This window comes from Neomonachus schauinslandi, chromosome 12, assembly GCF_002201575.2.
Source record: "Neomonachus schauinslandi chromosome 12, ASM220157v2, whole genome shotgun sequence".
Classification (NCBI taxonomy): Eukaryota; Metazoa; Chordata; class Mammalia; order Carnivora; family Phocidae; genus Neomonachus; species Neomonachus schauinslandi.
Genome location: NC_058414.1, coordinates 68,034,300 through 68,062,223, shown reverse-complemented (window position 1 = coordinate 68,062,223; position 27,924 = coordinate 68,034,300). Strand labels below are relative to the sequence as shown.

The 27,924-nt window shown below is 36.5% G+C and overlaps 1 protein-coding gene across 1 annotated transcript in view; it reads left to right on the top strand.

The window, feature by feature from the left end:
- Positions 1-27,924, top strand: part of IMMP2L (inner mitochondrial membrane peptidase subunit 2) — an 867,877-nt gene that overhangs the window by 567,943 nt on the left and 272,010 nt on the right. Inside the window, exon 5 of the mRNA XM_044919891.1 lies at positions 23,226-23,291. Within this exon, the coding sequence (XP_044775826.1) occupies positions 23,226-23,291 (66 nt within the window). The remainder of the gene's footprint in view (positions 1-23,225; positions 23,292-27,924) is intronic.

Sequence of the window (27,924 nt, the reverse complement as noted above, 5' to 3'; positions counted from 1 at the left end):
TTCTTTCTTTCTTTCTTTCTTTCTTTCTTTCTTTCTTTCTTTCTTTCTTTCTTTCTTTCTTTCTTTCTTTCCTTTCTTTCTTTCTTCCTTCTTTCTTTCTTTCTTTCTTTTTCCAGCTGTGGAGATGTGCTTTAACCTGCCCTTTTCAGAGCACCACTGCTCTGGAGGGGGTGTGGAGATCACATTTTACAAATAAGCCCTTGAGACCCTGGAGGCTATGAGATTTGACCAGGAATCAAACTAAGTTTCTCGAATCTGAAGTGTGTGTTCTCTCCTCTATAATAGCATATTGTTTCTCATTTCTCTTTTAAAAATTGTTAGCTGAGGCAGGCTTCACCTTAGGGATAGCAGATGACAGTCTCTATGGTAGGATTTGCAGGAGACCTGGGAAGCCCTGAAATCCAGATTATTTTTCCCACAACTTGTCCTGTTTGACATGATAGAGATAGACTCCTCCATATCTTTAAGTTTTTTAGTCTTTAAAGGCCTCTTGTTAAAATTAACTATGCCTGGAGAAATCTCTCGTAAAGTCATGCTAGGCTCAAATTTTGTCTCAGTGATTAGTTGATGATATTGGTTTGTAACCAAGAGGGCTGAGAGCAACACCCTGGGGAGAAGAGGAGACATTACAGCCCAGAGTGGGGGCTGGTGTGTGGGTGGGGTGGGGGGCAAGGTAGGTAACAGCATTCTAAAATTTTGCCTACCTTATAAGGATAACCAGCCCTGTATGAATTGCTGTTGTTTGCTCAGTAGATTTGAAATGAAATGGATAGTTAACAAATTCTGAGTGGCTAGACAGAAATTCAAGCCAGATGGCACCTTGGGTTTGCCAATGCTCAGTCTATGCTGAAAGCTTAATTTCCCTCAAAGAATTAACAAATAACTTTTTTTTTTTTGGTATGTTTTTCAAGTTTTAAACGTTCTGCCTTCCACTTAGTGTGATCTCTGGCTATACCTGTGATACTTTGGTTTTATTTTTAAAGGAAGTATTTCCAGTGAACTTCATGTGCTTGCTCAAGTTTGCAAGTTGTGTCATTATTAAACCACCATTAAGTTAGTAAATGTGACTGTCTGTTTTTGGTTTTCACTTATAAACATTGCATTTTAATAACCTTTTTCCTTTTAGGGCTATATAATTTTCACTTCTATTAGTGACAAGTACTTTCTGCCTGTGAATATCAAATAAAATAAGATTTTGTTGACTTCATGGGACACTGCATTCATCATTTTGATTTTGATGTTCTAACTCACTTGAGAGGGGAAAAAAAAACCCTTTTAAGAACCATGGTATAGTGATGTAATGTATGGTGATTAACATAACATAATAATAATAAAAAAAAGAACCATGGTATTACATGATACTAATTTTTTTTTAATTTCATTGCTAACAAGTAAGTTTGCATTCCAAAAAAATAAGGCATACACACACTTCTAAAAGTAGTTTTACATTTGAGTAACATATTTCATTTATACTATCAGAGTAATATCATCAACTTTGACTGTACTAAACACAGAGATTGATAGAGAAAATCTACAAGTCTTTGTACTTGATGTGTGATGCCAATTAACTATTCTTTTGTTTTTAATTTGAAGACTTACTAGTCATTTCAAACAGTGGTTGTTCAGTTTCACAGCAATAATCTGGGTGTGTTAGGATATAGATTCTTGAGTCCTAGAGCCCTGGTGAAGGGCCACAGCATCTGCATTTTTAATAGGTGAGTGTCAGAAAACAATTTGAGAGAAGCTGCCTGTATTAGTGGCTCTCGGTTTCCCTCTGTCTTCAAAACCAGGGACATAGGCTCTCTGACGCTACTTCTGTCACCACATCTCTTTCTTTAATTCTTTGTCTGCCTCTCTCTCCCTCTTCTAATGATCCTACTGATTACATTGGGCCCACCTGAATAATCCAGAATGGTCTGTTTCAAAATAGGGACTTTAAGGTCAGCTGATATGCAGCCTTAATGTCCTTCTGCCTTATAAACTAACATATTCTTGGGTTCTGGGGATTTGAATGTGGGCATCTTAGAGGGGCCATTATTCTGCCTACCATAATGGCTTTATAAAAGTTTGAAATGCAAGATCAGCCCTGAAGATACAATTAATTTTTGTTTCCTAGGTGTTTTTACTGCACTGGGGTTAAGCCCCTAATCATTAGGTAATCATAACTGAGGAAGATAGTAATGGTTTTTGTTTGTGAACGAAAATATTTTTATTAAAATAGCTGAGCATAAACATTGCCTGTTGATTTGGGAAAGTATAAAATACCACTAAAAGACGATTTAAAGAAACATGAACACTTAAGTAAAATTATTACCAATCTTTTCAAGTTTAGTCACTATATAACTGGTTTTAACAAGGCTTAAGTGATTGTCTTCATTCTTAAGCAATCTAAATCATGAACGCTCCTGGGGTTTATTCTCAATTCTAGTGTTTTAAGATTGAATCTAAAACACTGTATTTAAAAACATGCGCTGATCTAGTTTGATAATCCCAAGTTTTCTTGAATTTGATTTAAAGACAGATAGGAGTTTGCTTTTACTGATGCTCCTTCTTTAAGAATCAGGCTTTTGGTGTGTGTGGTATGATGAAACACTAAACCTCTAAACTAGCTTAAGCAAAAAGTGGATATTTAAAGTGAATCTGAGATCTGAATACCCATTTCCCTATTTGCTCACAAACTAGGTTTCATTGTCTCGGAGTATCTGCTACAGTACCTCACAGAGCTGCACTTACACGCCCTCTGTTAAACAGTCTTAAGAGATTGAGTCGTATCTGAATTCCTGGGGAAGAGAATCTGCTCATTCTGTTTTCTGTCAGGTTTTCATCCTTTACTAAAGAGTCTTGCATGACTGGCAGGGATAAGATTATGGAGCATAAACATGGCATCTGGAGCCCATACATGTTTTACTTGTTGCGGAGTGGTTAAGTGGTCATGAACTGGGAAGATGAAAACGTACAGAGGTTTTTTTTTTGTTTTTTTTTTTTTTAAGTTTATTTATTTTTAAGTAATTGCTACCCCCAGCATGGGGCTAGAACTCATGGCACCAAGATCAAGAGTCGCATGCTCTTCCAACTGTTTCAGCCAGGTGCCCCAACATACAGAGTTTAAATACTAAAATATTAGTAACTAAGTAAATAATAAGGGAGGAGTAGCTCTCTTCCCCATTTTCTTCCCTTGATACTGCCTGAATGTGTGTGGACATAAAGTACCTCTAAGTGCTGAGTCCAGCCAGTAAGCACTGGTGTACCTACATGGTCATTTACAGCCTACCTTGCTTGTAACTGGTCTGTGCTTCGTCATGACACTTCATAAGGACTTTGAATTTCATCTCTAGTCCTTTGTACAATTTCAACAAAACAGGCAGAGACCAATATTTAAGTTGTGTACAGGAACTAAGAGAGATTGTAATGGTAGTACGTATTAAAAGCTTTTCTGACGTGACTTTTGTTGTTGGAGTTGCATTCCTCGATTCTGGTAATTAAGTTAAATTAAATCTAAATGATGGTGGGAAGGGAAGCAATATGTGGAGACAGTGATTTCTGAAATGAACATTGAGAAGATTCTGTTTTTTAAAAGTTATTGTGGGGCGCCTGGGTGGCTCAGTTGGTTAAGCGACTGCCTTCGGCTCAGGTCATGATCCTGGAGTCCCGGGATCGAGTCCCGCATCGGGCTCCCTGCTCGGCAGGGAGCCTGCTTCTCCCTCTGACCCTCCCCCCTCTCATGTGCTCTCTGTCTCTCTCATTCTCTCTGTCTCAAATAAATAAATAAAATCTTTAAAAAAAAAAAAGTTATTGTGAAGAAGCAATATTTACTATCAATCTGCCAAATTTATAGCATGAAGACTGTATCGACTATTTTTAGAAAGGAGGGCATATCTCTTGTTATATTCACGTATGCATTAATTAAGCATGAACAAACAGGCTACTCGGCTTCCTTGAAGTCTGGTGTCAAATAATTTGCTTACTCTACTTTCTCTTGATACTTAGTTGTTCTTTGTTTCATGTAGAATAATTTCCAATAACTTCTATTTAATGGCAGAACTGGCCAATTTATTTATATTTCTTTATAAAAGCTACTTATGTGGAATTCATCAGATATTTTCATTTCAAGGAGAATTTATTGGTTGATGGTCGCATGAGTATAAAAAGAATAAAAATTATGTATGTGTGATGTTTAAGGACCATGAGCATTATTTTAAAGATATGTTCCTAAATCAAGGTGGGGGAGGGTGCTAAGAGGTTATAGTTATCTTTAACCCATGGCTTTCTGTTTTGGGGGATTAAGGGATCATAGTTAATGGTTCTATCACATGACTTTTCAAATTAGATGAGAAAAATTATGTGACTTTAGAAAACTGGCAAACTACCATTTCCACAAGAGACTCGAATTGCAAAAATCCTATCTAATAAAAATACGTTTAGTTACTTGACGAAGTTGAAACTGGATTCTTTAATTTATGCTAATTAAGAAAACCTTAACTTGTAAGAAAAAATAAATGTGGTTGCTGTATACTGTTCATGTCTTTTCAAATATACATTAGTTCTTACAAAGCATGCTTGTGCAGTCACAGTGAGTCTTTTTAGGTAGTTCATGGACTCTGTTGTGTTAGCTCCTTCATGATGCCCACCAATTTGCTTCATTTTTGACCTAGTAGGACCACCTCCAGGGATCAGAGAGTTGCTAGGTCTTCATGTCTATTCAGCCCCAGGATTCTCTACTGAGACTGCCAACAGAGGTGCAAATTTTGATGTTCTGTGTATCTTTTCCCCCCTAATATGAGCACTTATGCAGTAAGAACTCAACTAAAACTACTTGACTTTGAGTAACTAGTGATATAGCCAGGGTCAAAATATTGCCATAAACGGGAGTTCCAAATCAATGGCTTCTTCGTGGAGGCGTGTCCCTGGATATGTGACCCGATTCAGTTTTATGCCTTTGCCTCAATGACGCAGCAGGGTCTAGTTTTTGGAGAATGGTGGCTGAACTGTATCTGTATTATTTTTGAAGACATGAGAGTTACACAGGACAAATCGTTATGTTGTCTCAGGTTTTCTCATTGAACCTAAAATTAGATGCAGGTATTAGTGAATTTGCAGTTAATACATGACCAGCCCTCACATTTAACATTTTAAAAGTCTTTGAAAAAGACCTTGTGATACATGTTTCACCCTAGATGTCCTACTATTATTTTTTTAATTAATCCCTCTATATTTAGGGGCGCCTGGGTGGCTCAGTTGGTTAAGCGACTGCCTTCGGCTCAGGTCATGATCCTGGAGTCCCTGGATCGAGTCCCGCATCGGGCTCCCTGCTCAGCAGGGAGTCTGCTTCTCCCTCTGACCCTCCCCACTCTCATGTGCTCTCTCTCATTCTCTCTCTCAAATAAATAAATAAAATCTTTAAAAAAAAAATCCCTCTATATTTAGCCTCCCATTGCTTTATCCACGAAGCTGAGAACAAAGGTTAAGAGAAGGTACTTATTATTCCAGACATTGAATACTGTTGTTTCAACTCTCCTGAGAAAGTGGCAGGTGTTGCTTTTGTGTAGGGCTTGTCTCCATGGAGCAAAAATAAGGAAGGTGGCAGAAATGAAGAGGACCAGATGCAGGGAAAGAAAAGCGAGTGAGTTAGGAGTTAGTAAGACAACCTTCACATTTATTTTAAATATTTTGTCGTGCCCCAGGAGCATAGTTACAATTGTTTATTTTGTCAGTCCCAGTTAGCAGACCTAACTAACTGTGGGCAAGAACTGTTAATCACCCACATAATTTTAACAGTGTGACTGCTGCCAAACCCAGTAAGTCCATTATCTCAAAGCCCTAATTTGGGTTAGTATCTCATCGACCATCAGTATTGATAGAATTAATCAGATAATCACAAATCTTTCACTTTTAATTTGTGTTAGGCCTATCTGAAACTTCTCATTCTGTTGAGAGTTAAGAAATAGAAGAACTTGGCATGACAAACTAGTAAATTTTGAAAAAAGCAGATTGCAAAACATCATATACGATTCCATTTTTAAAATATAAGTATGTATGGTAGTTATATGGACAGATGGTAGCCACACTTGTGAACATAGCATAACCCTATAGACTTGTTGAATCACTATGTTGTCCACCAGAAACTGATGGAACATTGTATGTCAACAATACTTCAATTAAAATAAACAAAAAACAAAAACCTTTCTCAGGGAAAAAATAGAGACAGTCAGAAAAAAAATGAGAAATGGTGAATACCAAAATGTTACTAGCAGTTATTTCTGGATGATGGGAACAAGGGTGACTTTGCAAAAAAATAAATTTTTTTTTTTTTTAAAATAAGAAATTTGTAGTAAGAAACCAAAAGTACCAGGAAAGTTGGAGCGATTTGTAGTGATAGCTAGACAATACAGTACATTCTGCCCCAGAGAAAATTAACTTAATCTACATGAGTTTATGTGGATATTCATGTTGTATATATATTCTTGGGAAGTTGTATATAAATCATATGAAGCTCTTGAAGAACACCTTATTGGACCAACAGGTGGTCCAACTCATGATCCTCTCTAGGTGTAAAACCAAGTGTTGATCTTAAATGGTTAATAACACCAACCATTCTTAATTTCCTCTATAGATCTTTTCATTAAATAATTTAAATTTCTAGTAAGAATTATTTTAAATTTGTTTATATATTCCTAATTGATTTTTTGAAGTCACACACATTTTAAAATAAATTGCATTGGATTTAGCAAAATTGTAAATTTTTCCTTTTTAAAAAGAGGCATTTGTGGTTTTGATGTACACCTTAGAAAGAATTCATTTATCAATGAATTTTAGAGATCAAAGAGTCAGAAAATTAACTGGAGGGTTCTATACGGTCTTTGTAGCAACTATTAATCTACTCAAACTGAGATTAGGTAATTTTTTTCTTCTCACATGAAAATATGGAATATTTAGTGTAGATGATAATCTTATTTTAAATAGGATTTATTACTTTTGACAAGTAATAGTTTGATACATTTATCTCATATCAAATTTATTGTGGATATACAACTTTTTATTTTTATTTTTTTAAAGATTTTATTTATTTGACAGAGAGAGAGACACTGAGAGAGGGAACACAAGCAGGGGGAGCAGGAGAGGGAGAAGCAGGCTCCCCACTGAACAGGGAGCCCAATGCAGGGCTCCATCCCAGGACCTTAAGATCATGACCTGAACCGAAGCCAGATTCTTAACGATTGAGCCACCCAGGCACCCCGATATACAACTTTTTAGAAGAATGAAAATAATTTTAGGCTGCCACCACTAATTTCTCTATGGTGGTGTTACTTACACATTTCTTTATATTGATTTTTTGTTGTTGTTGTTGTTCACTGAAAGCTCATTGGAAATAATAATGGCAACCATGGGAAATCATAATATAGTGTTCCGAGTAATAGATCATGAGTCTCATACCCATCGTCCTGGTTTTCGTTCTAATCTGATTTGTGCTTTTTGGAAAATATTCATTGGTCTATGGTGTACCTTCTTTATTGTAAAATATAGATATCCATTAGTTCACTCTTTTAAAATATTACCATAATTAAGTCAGAACATTTTAAAATACTCAGAATAAAAGCTTAAAAAATATACTAAAAAAAGCATAGTCCATTATCCTAGAAAGAAAATGCTGAAAAAGTGACTATGGGACTGAAGAGTGGACAAATGTCTGTCATTTGTCAACTTTCTCGTGGTTTATGCTGAATATCTCTTAGGCCTTGGATTTCTCCATTTGTGCTTGTTTTCAAGGATGTTCTGTGAACTGTTTGCTGTATTTCCAGAGCATTTTTAATACAATATCATTGTCTTCATTTTGTTACCTCATTTTTGAGTGAGGAACAATTAATTAAAATACAGAACAGATAGAATTAGATTCCCTTCACTTTCCACACAAAATGGGTTGATTGAACTTTTGCATTTCACTAGAACAATTAAACTGCCCACTAAAAATACATTTAGCTACACAAATTTGACAGCTCACAAACTAATGAAAAGAAATCAACAAATTACTGGGCCTAAGAATGGCTTTGTCTATGTATGCCGTTTTCAGTTTATTAACAAGATCCTATGAAGAAGGTTCTAAGAAGGAAGGAAGGAAGGTGGAAAGAAAAAAGGTAAAAGGGTAGGAGGAAGAGCAGAAAGAAGGAAAGAGGAGAGAGAGAGGAAAAAAAAAAACTATTGACATTTATTGGGAAGTAGAGTCGAGCTTTCTATTTGGTGGCACAGCTGCTGTCTGGGTATAATAGGACCACAACATGCACTTCACAGAAAGTTACCTGGTGATCTTTGTAGTGAGAAGTTCATTTCGTGGTCTTAGTTTCAGAGAATATAACTTCTCCCCTACTTAACGGAGGAATTGGACCCTTGAAGCTCACCAGTATAATTTGTTATCACATTCTGAGACTCCTTCTATAAAAATCGGATGCTCAGAAGCTTGTGTTTAATAGCTCATTTGATCCCTACAGCAACATCTGGCGGGGGGCGGTCAGCAGTACTGGTTGTCATCACCTCTTTTTACTCATGAAAAAATAGATGTTAAGAGAGGTACATGACTTGCTCAAGATAATACAGTTAGCATTTGGGCCTGAATCCTAAAAATACCATGAGTGCCATAAATTGTAATAAGGGCTGTTTAATGAGCTAGTACCACGGACGGAGTGTCATTTGCAAAATGACAGGTACCTGCCTGTCATTTTGCAAATATTTGTTGAATGGATTAATGACTCTAAGATATAAATTCTTCTGTATCTAATACCATAGTCTTTCTGTTATAGTTTCTCATTATTGTGTTTGTTCTGAGTGCGGTTTTTATATTCTAAGAAACTCTGGAAATGGAATGTCTTGCTCTTTCTTACTTGAGTTATGCTGTTTCATAGTAGTTATAGATCCAGTTTGAGGGTTGAAGTTAAATACGGAATTATTAGAATTTTTTTCCCTAGTAGGAAATTTCTGCTTTCCCACTGATTTAGAATTGTGTACATGTCTTATTATTATATTCATATTATTTGTTATGTTTATTTTGAAAATATTTCTTTATGGCCTATATCTTTATTGAATGTGTGTGATTGCAAGGCACGGGGGTGGAGGGGGGTGGAGTGTGCTGAATTGCATAGGATTTTCATTTGAGGGTTCCCAGCTCCGTTTATAAAAGGTGGGCTAGGACCACCTGCATCAGAATCACCTGAGTGCTTTTCATTTATTTTTATTAGTATTCACTTATTTATCTTTTACCTAGGTGCTTTTTAAAATGTGGATTCTAAATTTCCAGGGCTCAACCCTAGATTTTAAAGTTTCAGAACCACTTATCTACAGACCAAGATCGGCAGATGATAGAATCATTTATTTTCATGTCAGTATAAATTCCCTTGGAAAGAATTGAGTAGTTATGAGGTTTTTGTTTTTGTTTTTTCAAAATTTCAGTTACTATTTAAAAAATTAAATTATAAGAAATGTGCCAAGATATTGTTACTGGATTGGTAAATCATTTTGGATATTCATGAAATAACTAGTATCAGTCATAAAAATGACAAAGAATGAAATTCAGATACATGCAACACCATAGCTAAACCTTGAAAACCTATGTTAAGTGAAATAAGCGAGGCACTAAAGGAAATTATTGTATGGTACCACTTGCACAAGATGCCTGGTAGCAATATCTTGGTATATTTGTTATGACCTAATCATCATCAAATGATAATGTTATTTATTTACTTTATTTTTATTTATAATTATATATTATTATTATTATTTTGAGTGCCAGTAACTGACTGGGACTGGATACAATAAGAAGGTTAACACAATCACTGGTTTCACGTCTTATGAAATACTTGTGGAGATAGGAATAATCTCTAAATAAACAAAATATGTAGCAAATGGGAACTTCTGAAATGTTACATGGTGTGGGTATTAAAGGAATTCAAAGGAAGTAGGAAGATTCTTTGCTATCTCTTTTTGTGGCTAGTTTTTCACATTTAGACTTTCACTGGTATCAGTAATGCTTTGCATATACATTGCAAAAACCTTTTCACATTTACTTTGAAGCTATTTTCTTGTTCTGGTTTGGGGTTTCAGGATTTCAATATGAGATTATACTACTGAGTTTAATGTAACTGAAAGTATATAGGAAACGTTAAAAGTACGTCGGAAAAACCAATACACTATTGGGGCACCTGGGTGGCTCAGTCGCTTAAGCATCTGCTTTTGGTTCAGGTCATCATCCCAGCGTCCTGGGATCAAGCCCCACGTCGGGGGTCCCTGTTCAGCGGGGAGCCTGCGTCTCCCGCTCCCTCTGCTGTTCCCCCTGCTTGTGCTCTTGGCTCTATCAAAAAAAAAAAAAGAGGGAGAGAAAGGAAAAAAAAAACCCAAACACTATTAATTTACATACCCTCAGTGTATAGTGAAAGCCTTTCATTTTTGTTTGGTAGGATTTCTAATGAAACCAGTGTTTCGCCGTAACTGTGACACCACGGCCCATGGCAGCGCTGGTGTGTCTCTTTGCCTATACCAAGGGAATAGGTTAGCACCCAGGCTGCTGTCAGAATGAAGAGGCTCTCTTGGAAGATGACGTGCCACCAGGTCAATATGTTACTTTAGCTGACTCTAGCATAAGACACGTAGGAGCTATGGGCCTGAAAATTAGCTTTCTGGATCAAGATGGTTTATTAGGTGGCAGTTAGGAAATTCTGTGTGCATTCTCCAAAGCTAAGGTTAAGGTGATAAAGCAATTGAGCCTTTTAACACTTAAAGAAAGGTGGAGGTGAAATGAAATAGCCATTCAAAACAGCAAATAATTAATTGAGTCTCTTTGTTAACAGGCAGCAGGTCAAGTACACATAACCACAGAAGCAGTACAGTCTGCATTCTAAACAGCTGAGTCTTTGACTTGAATGTGATTAGATTGAATTGCTGAGAACTAATTAAAATGAGATTTTAATTTAGAAGGGTAGTGGTATAGTTTGAAAGATACTATAAGAGATTCAAATATGACGGTCATTTACCTTATTTATTGTCTTCTCATTGGTTCTGTAAAATTACAACCTTTGAGTTCCATTTCCTTGCCTTTTCTTTTATTAAATCGCGTTACATATTTGTTTTAAATCTGTAATAATTCTGCAGTTGCATATTGATTATGTGATTAGGTCAGTGTACCTACGAGTAGACAGACTTTCATGTATTAAAAGTTAATGAAAGGGAAGCATGACTTTTCCAGAAACATTTGAACTAGCTCCTTCTTCACCATAGGACTCCTCTGAATATAGGGTTTAAGTCTTTAAAGCCTGGAATTACGAGGATTTTGTTGAATTGTAATTGTAAAAGATGAGATAGCAAGAAAGTTTTCCTCCTATGTATAACACAAAGCAATATAACAGGAAATCATTGTGTTTAAAACAGAAGACTGAAAGCAAACCTGCACATTACCTAATTGAAAAATGGTATCTGAGAAGGATAAGTATCCAAAATATACAGGGGGTGGTGTTGAGGAACATCTTTGGAAAGAAGAATTGGAAAAGACCCGGGACATTTCTTGGATTGTGCTATAAAGAATTAGAGGGAGGCATCCAGGTGCCAGTGAACAGCCTGGAGGGATGGGCAATGCACTAGAAAAAAAACAGGCAAACAGATTGCACTGGCAAGAAAGAACTGATAAAAGGTGGGAGAGTCAGGGTATATACATCAGCAAGGCTTTGGGGCTATACGTTTTTAAATAAAGCTGAATCAGAAGATTTTTGAGCGAAGTATTTTTATGATTTGTTATTATCTTTTCAAGGAAGGTATTTTATTTTAAGGAGTAGGTTTAGGTTACTTAAAAGTCCAAAATAGAGGTTAATAATGTGATATAAATGACAACATCTCTCCATGTGGTCAGTCCAAAACATGATGCCATTGCCCATAAACCCATCCTAAAGTAGCTTAGACCCGTGAAGACATATTTTATACTGGAGCTCTTTCTTAATCTCTCATGTTTGTGCTCCTGCCTCTTGGCAAAGCTCCAAAGCTACATTGAAATGAAACTCCTTAGTTGCTACCATTCAGATGAGGAATGGTGGGTGGTGAGCATATGTTTCTGAGAATCTGCTTTTATTTAAATCAAAGCCTCCTTCATACGTTTAACCCACAGGCATGTAAGACCAGTTGGAGATTATTTCCCTTAATTCTGTTTGGACTGTTTTACTCCATTGTAGAGGTATTTGAGGATTATAAATGGTTGTACCTGTATCTGGAATATACTCATTAAGCTTCAGCTGTGGGAACCACATGGAAATCAGGCCCCCTCTGAATTTCCTGCACACGTGAAGATGAGGGTTTGCTCCCGTTTTGATTTAATAATCTTGAGCTGCTGTTCTGGTTTGAGGAGAGCTGTTGATCATGTTTGAGCTGCAGAGTGGCTTCAGAGCCTGTGAAATGTACAGCTCACGAAGAGCATCGACATGACAGCTGTAGAGATTAGAGTCCATTTTGTGTGTGTACAAAATTAGGAGACTGATGCTCAGAAAAGCAGGCGAGCCTTCTCACATTAATCACTGTCTTTCATCCTCAAATCAAAGTGACTTCCTATCAGGAACAACACATGTGGGTAGACATCATATGTTCCATTTCAAGTGGGGACCCATTATTCGAAATAAAATTTTATGGACTAAAAAAAAAAGTGACAACAGTATGTGTATACTAGAGAATGGTAGGAAGGCGTAAATAATCTGGCAAATTGTCGCCTCAGCATAACTCAGGTTTTGCCAAAGAAGGCGTACCTGAACGCAGTTTGTAGTTCTTGCTCAGTGTGTACCATCAACTAAAAAGAGCAGGACAGTCCTCAGCCTTGTGAAAGGATGCATCACAGGTGGAGACCCGGTTGTGATTTTTGGAAAGGGATTCCCTTGATGCTCTAGATCGAGAACACTTGCAACTAGCGATATTTTGATCTCCGAATTTTCTCACAAACAATAAAACTTTCCCAGGATAACCTAACAAGGAAAAAAGCAAACAACTTTCTCTGGTTCTGAGGCTCTGTTAAATTGTGAGAAAGCAAATTTAGCAACCCCAAGGGTCTTTGGTCTCCAAGTGAGCTGGCAACGCTTCTGTGCTCCCTTTGGTGAGTCCATTGGCGCCTCACTTCGCTTCACCTGGCTGTGTTTCTCTAGTCACGGCTCTGTTCCTCTGTGGTTGGTTTACCCTAATAAGGTAACTTCTGTTAGCCCTTGGAAATATTCTCTCCATTTTCCTTTCATTGTCCCCACAGTTCCCTTACAGTCGCTCAGTCTTAACTCCTCATCAGTTTTTTTTGCCATTCTCAACTTTCCTCTTCTCCCCAAAAGACATTTATTCTCAGCCACTCAAAACTCTTTATAAATTGAAGCCCTTCTAGCTTCTCAGACATTATATTCTTCCCGTCCTCCGTAGCTCCTTGGACTCCAGCTAGCCAGAGGGGAAGAAGGTTAGACATGCTAGGAGGCCTAGAAACAAATGCATACCATTAAGCAAAAGAGTCAGACACTTAATTTAACATGAGTATTTTTTAGTTTAAAGCATTGATAAACTATCATAGGAACAGGTGATTGCAGTATAAATAGCAGAAAAAATATACAGAGAAGAAGTTTCTGATAGCTTAGTAACTGGAGCTATGTAAGTGGCTGTTGGGCTGAGCAAGTAAATGATGTTGCTGTTTTCAGAGGTGACCAGTTGCAGTGGATCTTGTAAAATCCCAAACCTCATGGATTTTTTTTTTTTTTTTTTTTCCTGGAGACAATTTCCTAACGCTATTCAGTTTACTACTGGGGGCATAAAGTTGACATTTTCGAGGGAGCAAATTGTGTGTAGCTATTGGAGCCTAACTGAAAACTCTTCCACCGAGCAATAGTACTATACAGTATTTTAAAGATTAATAAGTTTGGGGCGCCTGGGTGGCTCAGTCATTAAGCTTCTGCCTTCGGCTCAGGTCATGATCCCAGAGTCCTGGGATCGAGCCCCACATCGGGCTCTCTGCTCAACAGGTAGCCTGCTTCTCCCTCTCCTGCTCCCCCTGCTTGTGTTCCCTCTCTCGCTGTGTCTCTCTCTGTCAAATAAATAAAATCTTAAAAAAAAATAAAAATTAGTAAGTTCGACAGGGTTAGAACAGAAACAAGCCAGGATGCTTCATATTCTACTCATATTCTGACCTCCACGCTGTCAACATTCTCCAGGAGACTGAGCATTTTAGAGAAATTATGAGACTTTCAATGATCATGTGGCATTTCATTTCTCCCACACATATACCTAACTCAATTTTACTAGAAAAATTTACATCCAGCAGTCGTTTGAAACATTAATAGTGCTTGTCACCACAGTCGCTAGAGAGCATATTAGTCCACTGATATATGTGGTGGAGTAAAGAAAATGGAATGGGTGCACATTCTCATGTCATAACAATAGGTATGCAAAAATATATAATTTTATTTTGCCATTACTGGAATTTAGGTTTCTTCTTGCAAGCAAAACCTTATTCTTTTTAACTCAGGGGGGAGGAGGGAAAGCTCCAGATCTTTTGAAGGTAATTCAAGTCAAATTAAGTCTGTTTATGGTTCTTCATGTTGTTAGAATAGCATCTGAGCTCTGGGGAGTGTATAGTGAGATAGCAGAGGTTGGGGGGGGCGGGCACCTGAACCTCAGCTGACATCTCTCCGCGCTCTTATCCATTGAATAGTATATTGGCCTGTCTGGTTGTAAAGCTCTGCCATTGAAATGCCCCCATCCCCGTCTGACTCTTGATTGTCTATTGCCTGACTTTGGAAAGTGTCATCTGGTAACCGTCGTCATGAGACAAAAAGGTGGCATGTTGGCACATCGGTGTATACCTCACGTCTTTGACCCCAGAAAGTTACACCGAAGATGCTGTAGCCATGTTGCTTGGAGCGAACAGCTCTAATGCGCGCATGGGAATTTCACAGCTTCTGTCCATCACAAACACCTGTTGAACACAATTAGGCAGATTACAGAAGCTGACTTCACCAAAGATAAAATATTCATTTTATATTTGTAAGGAAAATAATTATGTTTCTTTTTTTTTCCGGATATTTGTCCAATGAGAAATTAGTTATGGGTATGGGTTAAATGGTGGCTCCAGGTAAAATGGTCAAGACTGCCTTCGTCCTCCCTCTCCTCACTTTTACCAAGATACCTCCTGCCCAAAGCTTGTTATCTCACACCCCACAACATGAGCCACATGAGGCCTACCGCAAGTAGGATGTTAGACACAGACTGGCCCCTGGCCCATTCTTCCAATAGCATTCTCTAGGTAACTGCACGTACGATGGACATCTTGCATCGGTATGAGTGTTCTCACTTCCGCTCTTGTGTACTAGTATTTGTTTTGTATCTCAGCTGGTCTGCCATTTCCATGATGCATTAATGGATACAGATATGGCTTGATGTAAAGAATGTCGATACCTTGTACTTTCAGGCTTCTTCATGGTTTGTATATTCTTCAAGCCTACCAAAAGAATGTGTGGCACTATTTGCCAACCTGGTTGAAGCTAAAAGTATAAAGCCAATGAGCTTAATTGCAGTAATAGGGTTATAAGGCTAATTTGATGGTTTGATTCCTTTGAAGACTGGTTAATTTTTATTCCGTGGCCTTAACTGGTGCTCTATTACAAAGACATACTCATTGAGATAGTGTGGATAGAGGGGCAAAACCTATCTTGACTACAGTAGAAACAACTCAGACACTCCCGAGTGCATGTTGTACTTTGGGAATTCAGAGGTGGTACTTCTATATGAAGGTCTGCACTTTGGGAGTCTGATTAAAAGTGTAGTCAGTATACATATTTATGTTAAGTATTCATCTCCTCCAATTCCACAGATATGCCAACTCTAAGTATATTCAATGTGTGAAAATCCAGATTTACAAAATAAAATCAGTGAATGTGTTTTTAGGTCCAGGAGTTTCTTTATAGATCAGAGGAGTTTCTTTAAATAGCAAGATTCCATATTGCATGGTAGAATACACACACATACACATACATATATATGTATTACATACGTCCTGTATATTTTATATATGTGCTATATAAATATAGTCATTTACATACAACTTATCCTAGACCATGAGGTATAGTTGTAATTATGTTTAGTACCTGAAGATTGCAATGTTCTGTGTTTTGACATGCTTGAGTTAGTAAACTGGTGGAAATTAACTCATTGGTATTACTATACTAAATTCCTGAAAATGTTCATAGTTAAGTGAGAACATTTATTTCAGAATCAAAATGCACAATTACAAAACTATTTCAGCTCTTTTCGAGTATGGAAGTCAAAAGTCATAATACACATTTGATTGATTGTACGTAATTAAGGCTGATTTACTAAGAAGGCCAGTTGTCACCATTTGCTTATTAAATTTCTTAGAATCCTAGTTAGTGACAGTGAAATAACTCTTCCAATTTAACCAAGAAAAATTTTTATCAGTAAACAACATCTTACTTCTCTGAAGTCCATGCTCTTGTTTCATCAGTACTGTTAAAATATGTTTGTGTAAGGTATTATAGAAGATAAATCTAAAACAGCTTGTTGCTCCTGGTGCCACATTCTTAGATCACTTAGAACCCCGATTGGAATCTCTCAGGTTCTCCGACTCTCTTGCGGCTGCTCAGTGGCCCGATTCAGGTAAGATATGCTGTGAGGAGGGCGCCTGGGTGGCTCAGTTGGTTAAGCGACTGCCTTCGGCTCAGGTCATGATCCTGGAGTCCCTGGATCGAGTCCCGCATCGGGCTCCCTGCTCGGCAGGGAGTCTGCTTCTCCCTCTGACCCTCCCCCCTCTCATGTGCTTGCTCTCTCTCATTCTCTCTCTCTCAAATAAATAAATAAAATCTTTGAAAAAAAAAAAAAAGATATGCTGTGAGGAGAATAGCCAAAGTGCATAAGACATCCCTTCCCTAGCCTGTCCCTACCCTACATAGGAGCCTGCTGAAGAGCACTGGCCCCGCTGCTCTGAAACTCATTTTACTTCTCAGGGTTTTCTTTTTTCTTTTTTTTTTTTACAGGGTTGTTGTGTTTTTGTTTTTTGTTTTTCTTTTCTTTTTTTAAATTTTGCTTTATTATGTTATGTTAGTCCCCATACATTACATCATTAGTTTTTGATGCAGTGTTCCATGATTCATTGTTTGCATATAATACCCAGTGTTCCATGCAATACATGCCCTCTTTGATACCCATCACCAGGCTAACCCATCCCCCCACCCCCCTCCCCTCTAGAACCCTCAGTTTGTTTCTCAGAGTCCATAGTCTCTCATGGTTCATCTCCCCCTCTGATTTCCCCCACTTCCATTTTTCCCTTCCTACTATCTTTTTTTTTTTAAAACATATAATGTATTATTTGTTTCAGGGGTACAGGTCTGTGATTCAACAGTCTTACACAATTCACAGTGCTCACCAGAGCACATACCCTCCCCAATATCTATCACCCAACCACCATCCCTCCCACCGCCCCCCAACTCCAGCAACCCTCAGTTTGTTTCCTGAGATTAAGAATTCCTCGTATCAGTGGAATATTATACAGCCATCAAAAATTGAAATCTTACTTCTCAGGGTTTTCTAGGCACATAACCACCCTATGCCCCTGCCTGATGGTGCCTTTCCCATGATCTCCCTTCCCTCTAAGACCTGGTCCCTATTTAAGAAACTAAGGTGTTATAGAAAACACATTTGAAGCATTAACCTGGTTTTTTCAACCTCATCTGTAATTCACCTTAATAATAATGAGGCTGTTGGATTGGAGCACTTTCTGAGGTAGCAGGCCAGAAATGATTGTTTGGGATTGAAGTACAAAATAATAAATAAAAGTATTGAACATTATATTGCATATTATATTGAAATATAGAATATTAAAATTCTGAAAGTATAGCTGAAGTTATAAGCTCCACATTTGTGACCGTATATCAAGAATGAACCCAAAGAGCAACAAAAGTCTGTGTAGTTTCTTTTGTTTAAATTTAAAAGATTCGCATGATACAAAGCAAAGTCTGCAAGGGACAATAATGTAGCTGAAATAATGACCCAAGTAAAAAGTTTGGAGACTACTAATTAATAAAACTGCACTGAATTAAAAAAATGAATCATTAAAAATGCAGCTGTATGTACAAAGTTCACATTACTGGTAGTGAAACAAGTATACACAATCCAACATTGAAAATTACTCATTTTTATCTTGATTTTACAGATGATATCCATTTAAGACTAATCTGTGCTTTTCAGTGTGAATAGTATTATATTTGGCTTTAATGTTTCTTTAGTTAATTGTATAATAAAACTTGACCAAACCTTTAAGATGCCTTTCTTGCCTTCTAATGCAGCAGACTGTGAAAATCCCTTTATTAGAGCTTTTTTGAAATAAATATTCTATGAGTCTGAGAGAAGGATTGTAACAGTTTGCTTGGGCCCAGTTTAATTGATCTCCTTTATGAATTTATTTTAGGAAAAGATAGCTCTAGAATTTACCTACTTACTATGCATGAGACCCGCCCTAGAGATTTCATACCTGTTGACTCAGGAGTTATTACGATAATAGAGATGAGAGAAATCATCAAGATTTCTAGAGATTTGTTAAACAAGCTATTGGGACTCTGGCACATCCTCAGTATCTGCTTCTCAGCTCCTGTGGACTTCCTTTCATGCAAGAATGTGGGCGTAGGATTGCCAGATCTTCTTATTTTTTCAAGAGGAACAAGAAATTAGTATTTTTATGTCAAGTCTCCTGCTTGTTTGGCTAGTTCAAGATAAAAAAAAAATTATGCATGAACCAAACAAGACATTTCTACAAGCCTGCCTCGATTATCTGACTTCTGGTTTAGGACCTCTGATCTAGCCTTATCTCCCTGAATATGAGACCCAGATTGGTTATGTAGGGTGCCTACACTCAGTAGCTCACTTGTAGCAAAACAGTGATAACCCCTAGTAATGGGGTTGTACTGTGTGGAAATTGTACCCCACTTCATGCCTTTGCAAGGCACAAGGTGACCCAGTAGAAGCACTTAGGCCGTGGAGAATGGGTGAGATCACAAACAACAGGGAGGATACACTCCTGGGCCTTTCTAGCCCTAACCTTCTATGAAAACCATGCCAAACCCAGGCAACGTCTTCTGAAATCTAAAAAAAAAAAAAAATGCAGCTCTGTGTGGTGATGGATGTTAATGAAACTTATTGTGGTGATCATTTTGCAATATATACAAATATCAAATCATTATGTTGTACCCCTAAAGCTAATAAAATGTTATATGCTCATATCTCAAAATAAAAGGAAGAGGGAAGCTATCATTTGATATGACTTCCTTTTTATATGAGTTTTTATAACTGTGTTGAGTGGACTTTTTATTCTACATCTTTTTTTGATGATTCCAACAGCAATGTGTATTTTTTTATTGTGATGATATAAAGTTATGTATTTTAATGCATGACCATTCTTTAGGACAATAAAAAACAATCTGCCTAATATAAGGCATTCCCAGAATATGGGTTATTTTATCTCATTAATGAAGAGTTAAAATTTAGACTGCACAGTGCTCGCTTCGGCAGCACATATACTAAAATTTAGACTGCACAGTGATATATGTTATTAGTGACCGATATCTGTGGTATTTTTGAGGGATTAATGCTTACATTAGACTGTAGCCAAAATGACTTCTAGTAATGAGATTAATTCTATCATTAATCTGGGCCAATCCTGAGCCATGCAAACATAAAAATCTATACAATCCAGAGGGAGGTTTTAGGATTTTACTATATATGGGAGAAGAGTGAGAGCCTAGACACAGGTTTAAGGTATACCTGTGACGTCAGGATGGGCATGGAGGCAGGAACAGAGAGTGTGGCGTACTTGCTAGTCTTTCCATTCCCACAAAACACAAGAGGGCATCTGCTGAGTATTCTAAAGTACCTTCCTAGTGCTACAGACAGGATCAAAATTACAACGTACAGCAAGAACATACAAAAACATGAAATCAGTTACAGAGATGATGAGACCTAAGACATGGCTCTGCTTGCCCCGTAGCAGGGTGAAAACTGCATTTTTATCAAGAGAGGGAGTGAAATTTGAGAAGAACATTGTCATAGAAATCTTACAGCTGTGCTAGACTCTGTTCCCCTCCCTCTAGCCATTCCATTTAGACACACGTTCTGCAACACCAACCTGATCTGAGACCTATGCTGACAATTCAAGGCATCCTGTCCAAGCCTCTGGAGAAATCTTGCCTAATTAAATCAGTGGCATAAAACAGAATGCTTAAAATTCAGGCTCCAGAAACAAATATTGTAAAACGATGCTTATTATGAAAACACTAAAATTACAAATTTAAATGCAAAATTTAGTATTATTGGACAGCATACATCGTATCCCTAAGGAAGGTGTATAATCCTTCACCTGTTATTCTTGACACTTCCTGGGAGGTAGGCAAATGGCCAAGAAAATTTAGACAAAGGGAAGTTCAATGATTTTCACAATGTAAATCTATAACTCTCATACCACTTCTACTTACATCAAAGTAGTGCCTTCAACAGCCCAATGATTAAAATATAGATATAGATTTTGAGCAGTAATGGGATTAATGTTAGTAATAGCTTTTTTCCCCATTTTGAATCATTTGATTAGATTCATGAGTTTAATATTACATTAAAATTTATAGATATATTTGAAGTGGTAATTCATAAGACTTTAATTATATAGACAGCTCACTTTGCATATTCTATTTTGCCTCATGATCTTAAAATATACATTATTTTAAAATATGAAATACTTCTCAAGTACCTCAAAAGCTTAAAAGTTGTCGGCATAAAATATTGCTTTACGGTGATAAGGATTGCTTTTCATATTATTTCATTAACATTAATACTGCATCCATATTAGATGGGGGAACTTGGCAGTTAGTTCAGGTCTCACCCCTTTCTTGGAGCATTTCTTCTCAGGTAATGTCATATGACCCAAACAGTTGTCATCTGTTCATAAACTTCCCACAAATCTGAACCAAAAAAATTTAGGCATTTTTTTTTTTTTTATCATATACAGAACTCCATACCCCCCAACTTTGGTTTTATGTCCTTCCTGGTTTTTTTCTAGTACAATCGCATGTGCATTTTCTTTCTCTAATTACAGATGCGAGGTCACAGTACACATAATATTTTCTATTTCCATTTTAATCTGTAAATTACATTGATAATTTCACATCATTAAAAATTCTTTTATAATATTTTTGTTTTCTTTAAAAGATTTTATTTATTTATTTGTCAGAGAGAGCACAAGCAGGGGGAGAGGCAGGCAGAGGGAGAAGCAGGCTCCCCACTGAGCAAGGAGCCTGATGTGGGACTCGATTCCAGGACTCTGGGATCATGACCTGAGCTGAAAGTAGACGCTTTAACCTACTGAGCTGCCCAGGTGTCCCTCTAATATCATTTTTAATGACTGGAAAATATTTTATTATGTGGATGGACTATTTAACCAATCTACTCTTAACTAATTTTTTTTCTTTTTTAAAAAAATAGATAACATCCATATAGCTAAAATTTTGCATATATTCATAATCATTTCATTAGGATAAATTCCTAAAAGTATAGTTGTCTTGTTAAAGAGAATATAAAATTGACAGTGTTTTACAGAAAGGCACATTACATGACCATATGCTTTATATAGAGAGCACCATGTCCCTAGACCCTCAACAACAAACTGTATTACTGGTATTACTATGATTATTATTATTATTGTTTGTCAGTATAATAGGAAAATGATATTCCATTGTTCTAAAATGCAATTCTTTGGTGATCATTGAGGCTGAATATTATCTTACACATTTTTGGTTATCTAAAATAAAAGAGAGAGACATGGGAGGGGAATTTTCTAAATGTCTATGAGTAGTCCTGCACAATTTCATCAGCTTCACTGTACCGAGATCCCTCGCTCTGCCTGTATATAAATGACAGTAAAATTATAGAAATATAATGGTTAATCAGTTCAGTGAAGGGGACAGTGCAATCTAAAACTCTGATCAAATTTCCTTTTAAAATAAAGAATATTTATAATTTAGTGAAAAATTGTGAGACTAATTTTCACAAGTAGATGCAAATGGTTTAGATGATTTCATTTTCTCTGCAAGATATAATGTGAAATATAAATCTTATTGAAACTGCATATTTACTTTGATGAAGTGTTGCATTTTGAATATATTTAATCTTTTCAGTTTTTGTGCATTTACTTTCCTTTTTAAAAGCAACTCCTTTCAAAATGTGACTTGAATTAAGAATATTTTTATCTATCCTTGGTTTCCAAATTCATATTAAATGATCATTTATGTGATGATGTATGAGATGTTCCTTGAAATGTGTCTGTTAAAAGACTTAAAATGTTATTGGCATGAAATTGGTCTTATTAAGATTTAGTCATTGCTGTGTAATAAATTACTCCAACATCTCGAAGCTCAAAGCAACAAATGTTTATTATCTCACATATTTTCTGAGTATCATGAAGCCAGAAGCAGTATGGATAGCTGGTCTGGCTGTGGTCTCTCAAGAGACTGTAGTGACACATGGCCAGAGCTATAGTCTCTGAATACTTGACTAGGCCTGAAGGTTCTGCTGCTAAGTTTGCTCACATGGTTGGCAGACCTTATTTCCTCACCAAGTGAGTCTCTCAGTAGGGCTGCTCAGGACGGACATGGTCTTCTCCAGAGTGAAATTCCAGGAATAGAGTGGGATGTCAGTACCCTTGTTTTAGCATTCCGAATTACATAATTTTCAAATGGCTAAGCCTAAATGCAGTTTAAAAGGATCTTCTGATTTTCTTTTTAAAACACTTCTCATCTGTATTGTTTTCTTGAACATTTAAATCAAATTCCACTGTTTATTTTAAATGAAATAAGGAAACTTACGTATGTGATTTAAAAAAAAATGTCTAATCATTTTTGTATGTATGAATCCTCTTTCTTGCAGGTGCTTAGCTCTAATGTTAAAACTCTTATCCCTCTTGTATTTTTTATTTGAATAAACTTTCAGCATGGCTTCTCCTCCTCTAGAAGTTTAAAATGAGAATGACATCAATAGTAGCTTTCTATCACTTGAGACCTAAGTAGGATTGATGTCACTGTCATGGGTGGGAAGGACTCTGTCATGATTTTAATTTAGCCCATTTAGTCGCAAAATTGCTTTTCATTGTCTTAAAACAATAGAGACATAACTGATTGTATAACCTTATTTTATTCTAGGTCGCCTAAAAACCCAGAACAGAAGATCATTAAAAGAGTGATTGCTCTTGAAGGAGATATTGTAAAGTGAGTACTGAAACTGTTGTTTTTGAGTTCAAGTTATAAATTCTGGAATTTTGTTGAGTTTTAAATCATATCACTTGGGAAGTACCACTCAATTCAGAGGACCAAAGCTTTGGAGACTTCCCAAATGAACTGGTACTTCTTCAGTGAGCATCATCAACCATTTCACGATGTAAGGCTTACATAACTGCTTGATTATATTATTATCTTTTATCTGTGAGGCCTAGGAGAAATAAATGTTAACTGAAGTTAACCACTAAATAATTAAACTGACCACTAATTATTTTTTGAATATTAAAATTAGCATGATTGTTTTAGATTATGGTATCATTATGATATCAAGGTTTATTTTAGATAAACTCATGAACATCTTATTATTTTAGACGCAAATACAGAAACTAAGTGGCAGCTTTTATACACATGTACTCACAACCCTGAGATCATGATCTGAGCTGAAATTGAGAGTTGGATGCTTAACCTGACTGTGCCATCCCAGCGCCCTAGTATTCAGAAAATTTTCAGATCCTGTTTGCCAAAAAGCTTAATCCTAAAATGTCTGTATTAGTGACCCTACAGATTAAACAATCTCATTAAAATGAATCTCAGTTGGTTTTAGGGCAGAATCAAGGCCAGCAGTTCTCAAAGGATGGCCAAAGGGTTGCTGGACATTCCCAAGACCCGCTGAGGGGGTCAGTGAGATCAGAACTACTTTCCTAATAATACTAAGATGCTGTTTGCTTTTTCACTCTTATTTTCTCTCAAGTGCACAGTGGAGTTTTCCAGAGGGTATGTGATGTGTGCTATGGCATCAGATTAAATGCAGGAGCAGATACTGGAATATGGCTGTCTCCTATTCAGCCAAACACTGAACGGATTGGCAAAAAAAAAAAAAATCCCACTGATCTCACTATTTTTTCTTTTGTTTTGGAAAATAATTATACTTTTCATTAAACATATTTGTGTGTGTGTTAACATATAGGTTTATTATTATTTTAGATTGAATCTATAAATATTTTTTAATTCACCATTTTAATTTCCCATATGGTAAATATTGACAGAGTGTATTTTCTAATGTGGTAAATATTGACAAACAGTTCTTTGAGAGCCTCAGTTATTTTTAAGAGTATAAAGGAGCCTTCACACCAAACAGTGTGAGAACTTGCTGATGTGGGAATGAATGGCAAAAATTTTCATGTCATGATTATCTGTTCATGAGTAATCTGCATGGTATGAATGGAGCTATTGCGGTGTGGTTTGAATGGTTTATATTTATGAATATTTGTGCAGTCTTTGTTTTAAAAGCTTTATTGAGGTAAAATTTATATACTGCACAACTCACCCCATTTTAAATATACAGTGTAACAAGTTTCATTATAAGTATATACAATTGTGCAAGCCTTACCACAATCTAGTTTTTGAACACTTCCATTACCTTCAAAAGTTCCCTCCTCCCATTTGCACTTAACTGAGGCTCCCACCAGCCCCAATGGCCAGTCCCAGGCAACCAGGAATCTGCTTTCTGTCCTCATAGTTTAGCCTTTTCTAGAAAATTTATTTAGATGGTATTATACAATATGTAGTCTTTTATATCTGTGTTTCCCCCACACATATCAGAATGTTTTTTTAGTTCTCCAAGTGTGTATATCTGTAGTTTGTTTCCTTTTTATGGTTGAGTATATTCCATTGTATGGACCTACCACATTTTGTACGTTCATTTACGAACTAATGAACATTAGGATTTTTCCAGTTTGGGGATATTATGAGTAGAGATATGGATATTTGTGGAAATGCTATGGACATGTGTGTCTTTGTGTGGAAATATGTTTTTATTTCTACTGAGATGTATTCACACATATCACTGTTAAAACACCTATATACCTAAGACGCTGGCTATTATGGTGAAGTAGCTGTTTAACTTTGGTAACTACCAAACTGTTTTCAAAAGTGGCTATAATATTTTATGTTCTACCAGCAATGTACAGGGGTTTCAGTTTCTTTGTATCCTTGCCAACACTTGGTATTATGAAAATTTTTTATTATGGCCATCCTCATGGGTGTAAAGTAGAATCTCGTTGTGGTTTTGATTTGCGTTTCCCTGAAGGCTACTGATGTTGAGTATGTTTCCATGTGCTTACTTGCCATTTGTATATTTTCTTGGGTGAAGTGTCTTTTCAATGCATTTGCTCGTTTTGTACCGGTTATTTAATATTTTGAATTATAAGAGGTCCTTTGATTTTGATTCCTTAAATAGATTGGGCATTTGGGGGAGGATGAATGTGTATAATAATATGATTTTAGTCAGATATAAGTGTATTCTTATCAAAGAGTTTAGTTTTTGTTACCTGTAGGATTTGTGTAGTCAGTTTGCAGAATTTGGTGACTGCTTTCTATTTTGAAGATCCTATCTAGTCTTCTGATTTCAGTAGGAAACTGGGAAGAGCAATAAATTTGGAAAACTATTTGATATTCATCCATAAATGTCCCAAATATGCTTTTAATATTTGGAAAACAGTTTGTGTGGATATGATGCAAATTCCATTCAAGGAATGAGTCAGCAAACCTTGAATATGTTATATTAAATGATTGAAGCCAGTCACAAAATACCATATAGCATTTGACTCTATTTATGGTATATGAAATGTCCAGAATAGGCAAATTCATAGAGGCAAAAAATAGATTAGGGGTTCCCAGGGGCATAAAAAAAGGGGAATGAGAGATATGGGTACAATGTTTTGTTTTGTTTTTTAACGTTTGTTTGTTTTTGGTAAGGGGCATAAAACATTCTAAAATAAATTGTGATAGGGGCGCCTGGGTGGCTCAGTCGTTAAGCGTCTGCCTTCGGCTCAGGTCATGATCCCGGGGTCCTGGGATCGAGCCCCGCATCGGGTTCCCTGCTCCACAGGAAGCCTGCTTCTCCCTCTCCCACTCCCCCTGCTTGTGTTCCCTCTCTCACTGTGTCTCTCTCTGTCAAATAAATAAATAAAATCTTTAAAAATAAATAAATTAAAAAAATAAATTGTGATAGTCGCACAGCTCCGTGAATATATTAAAAACAATGAATTGTACATTTTAAATGGGTAAATTATATGTTATATAAATTACATCTCCATAAAGCTATTAAAAAAAGAATTGGTCAACAAAGGGAGCAAAAATTTTATCTATGTCAAATAATCTAACAAGATTAGGAATGTCAAGGGATTCATTTTACATTATAATCCAAAGAGAACACAGCTTTAATTCAGATGTATCATTAGTGGCCACCAGCTGGAGTCAACAATGTGAGATTGTAAAACTTGGTCAGACATAAAAAAACTCTTGTGTAATTAGAAATCCTACAACAGACCTCCCTGAGGAAAAACCTGGGTTGTTGCTTTCCTCAGTAAGTATAAATACTGTATTGGGTTCACAGAGGGCCTGAGCTAGAACGAGGGTTATTGGTGCAGTGTTGGGAGATGAGGGGAAGGGGTTGGAGATGTAAGAGATTTATGCCTTTTTTTTTCCCCCCACTGCTGCAACCCACTCGGGGAAAGGCTGGCTTCTTTGTTCTAACCCTGAAACGTAACACTTTGGATATATGGCCCTTTGTGTCCACCTTCACTACACCTCTATCATGAAGCAATGAGTAACATAAGGAATGAAAGTATCAAGGCTCAAGACTCTCTCAGTATGTAGCCTCTAAAAACTTCTTGATAATTGATTAGAAAAAACTTTTTTTTATTTAGTGTTTTAAAAGAAAATTTAAAATTTTATTCCTCTGAATAAAACAGGTACTTAAAAATTCTAGGCTTCCTGGGCTTTAAATTAATAATTGGATATATTCCTTTATTTTTTTATTTTTTATTTTCTAAAGATTTTATTTATTTATATGAGATAGAGAGATCACAAGCAGGGGGGAGGGGTAGAGGGAGAAGCAGACTCCCTGCTGAGCAGGGAGCCGGATGCAGGACTCAGTCCCAGGGCCCTGGGATCATGACCTGAGCCGAGGGCAGACGCTTAACCGACTGAGCCACCCAGGCACCCTATAATTGGATATATTCCTATAATAATTTTCTAACAGCGTTGAAAAACATTAGGAGGTATTAGGTAATACAGTATTATTTACTGATGTGCTTACCTCTTTTAGTCTATGACCGTTTTTTTTTAAATGCCAGAACATATAAAAATCAAATTTAAAAGTATGCTGTCTTTCTTCTACCAGAAGTCATTTGTCTATTGGTATCCTAACTTGTAGTAGACAATGTGCTTTGGTCTGTGATGTGGACTTTCCATTCCCAGTCTTACCTTGGATAATACTTGATTACTTAGTAGGCAAGCTAAACTGAAATGCACATCACCAGAACTTTTTTTTTTTTTTGAAAGAACTTGATATTTCATAAAATGACCAAAGAAAAAAATCTGACTTATTAGGACTCAGTTACCCTTTTTGTGGGTTTTGTAGTATTTTTATTGTGAATTACACATAAATAGAGGGTAGAGAGGAAACCATTATCTTTTCAGAGCTAAGCACTTTCAAGGCTTAATCTAATCCTCAATTTAATGTTCTGTTAGTTATAAAAAACAGATATGTAGTAAAATATAGTTTAAAGAGCACTTATTTTAAAGGTAATTCAGCAGATGGTTGACTCATATTATGTTT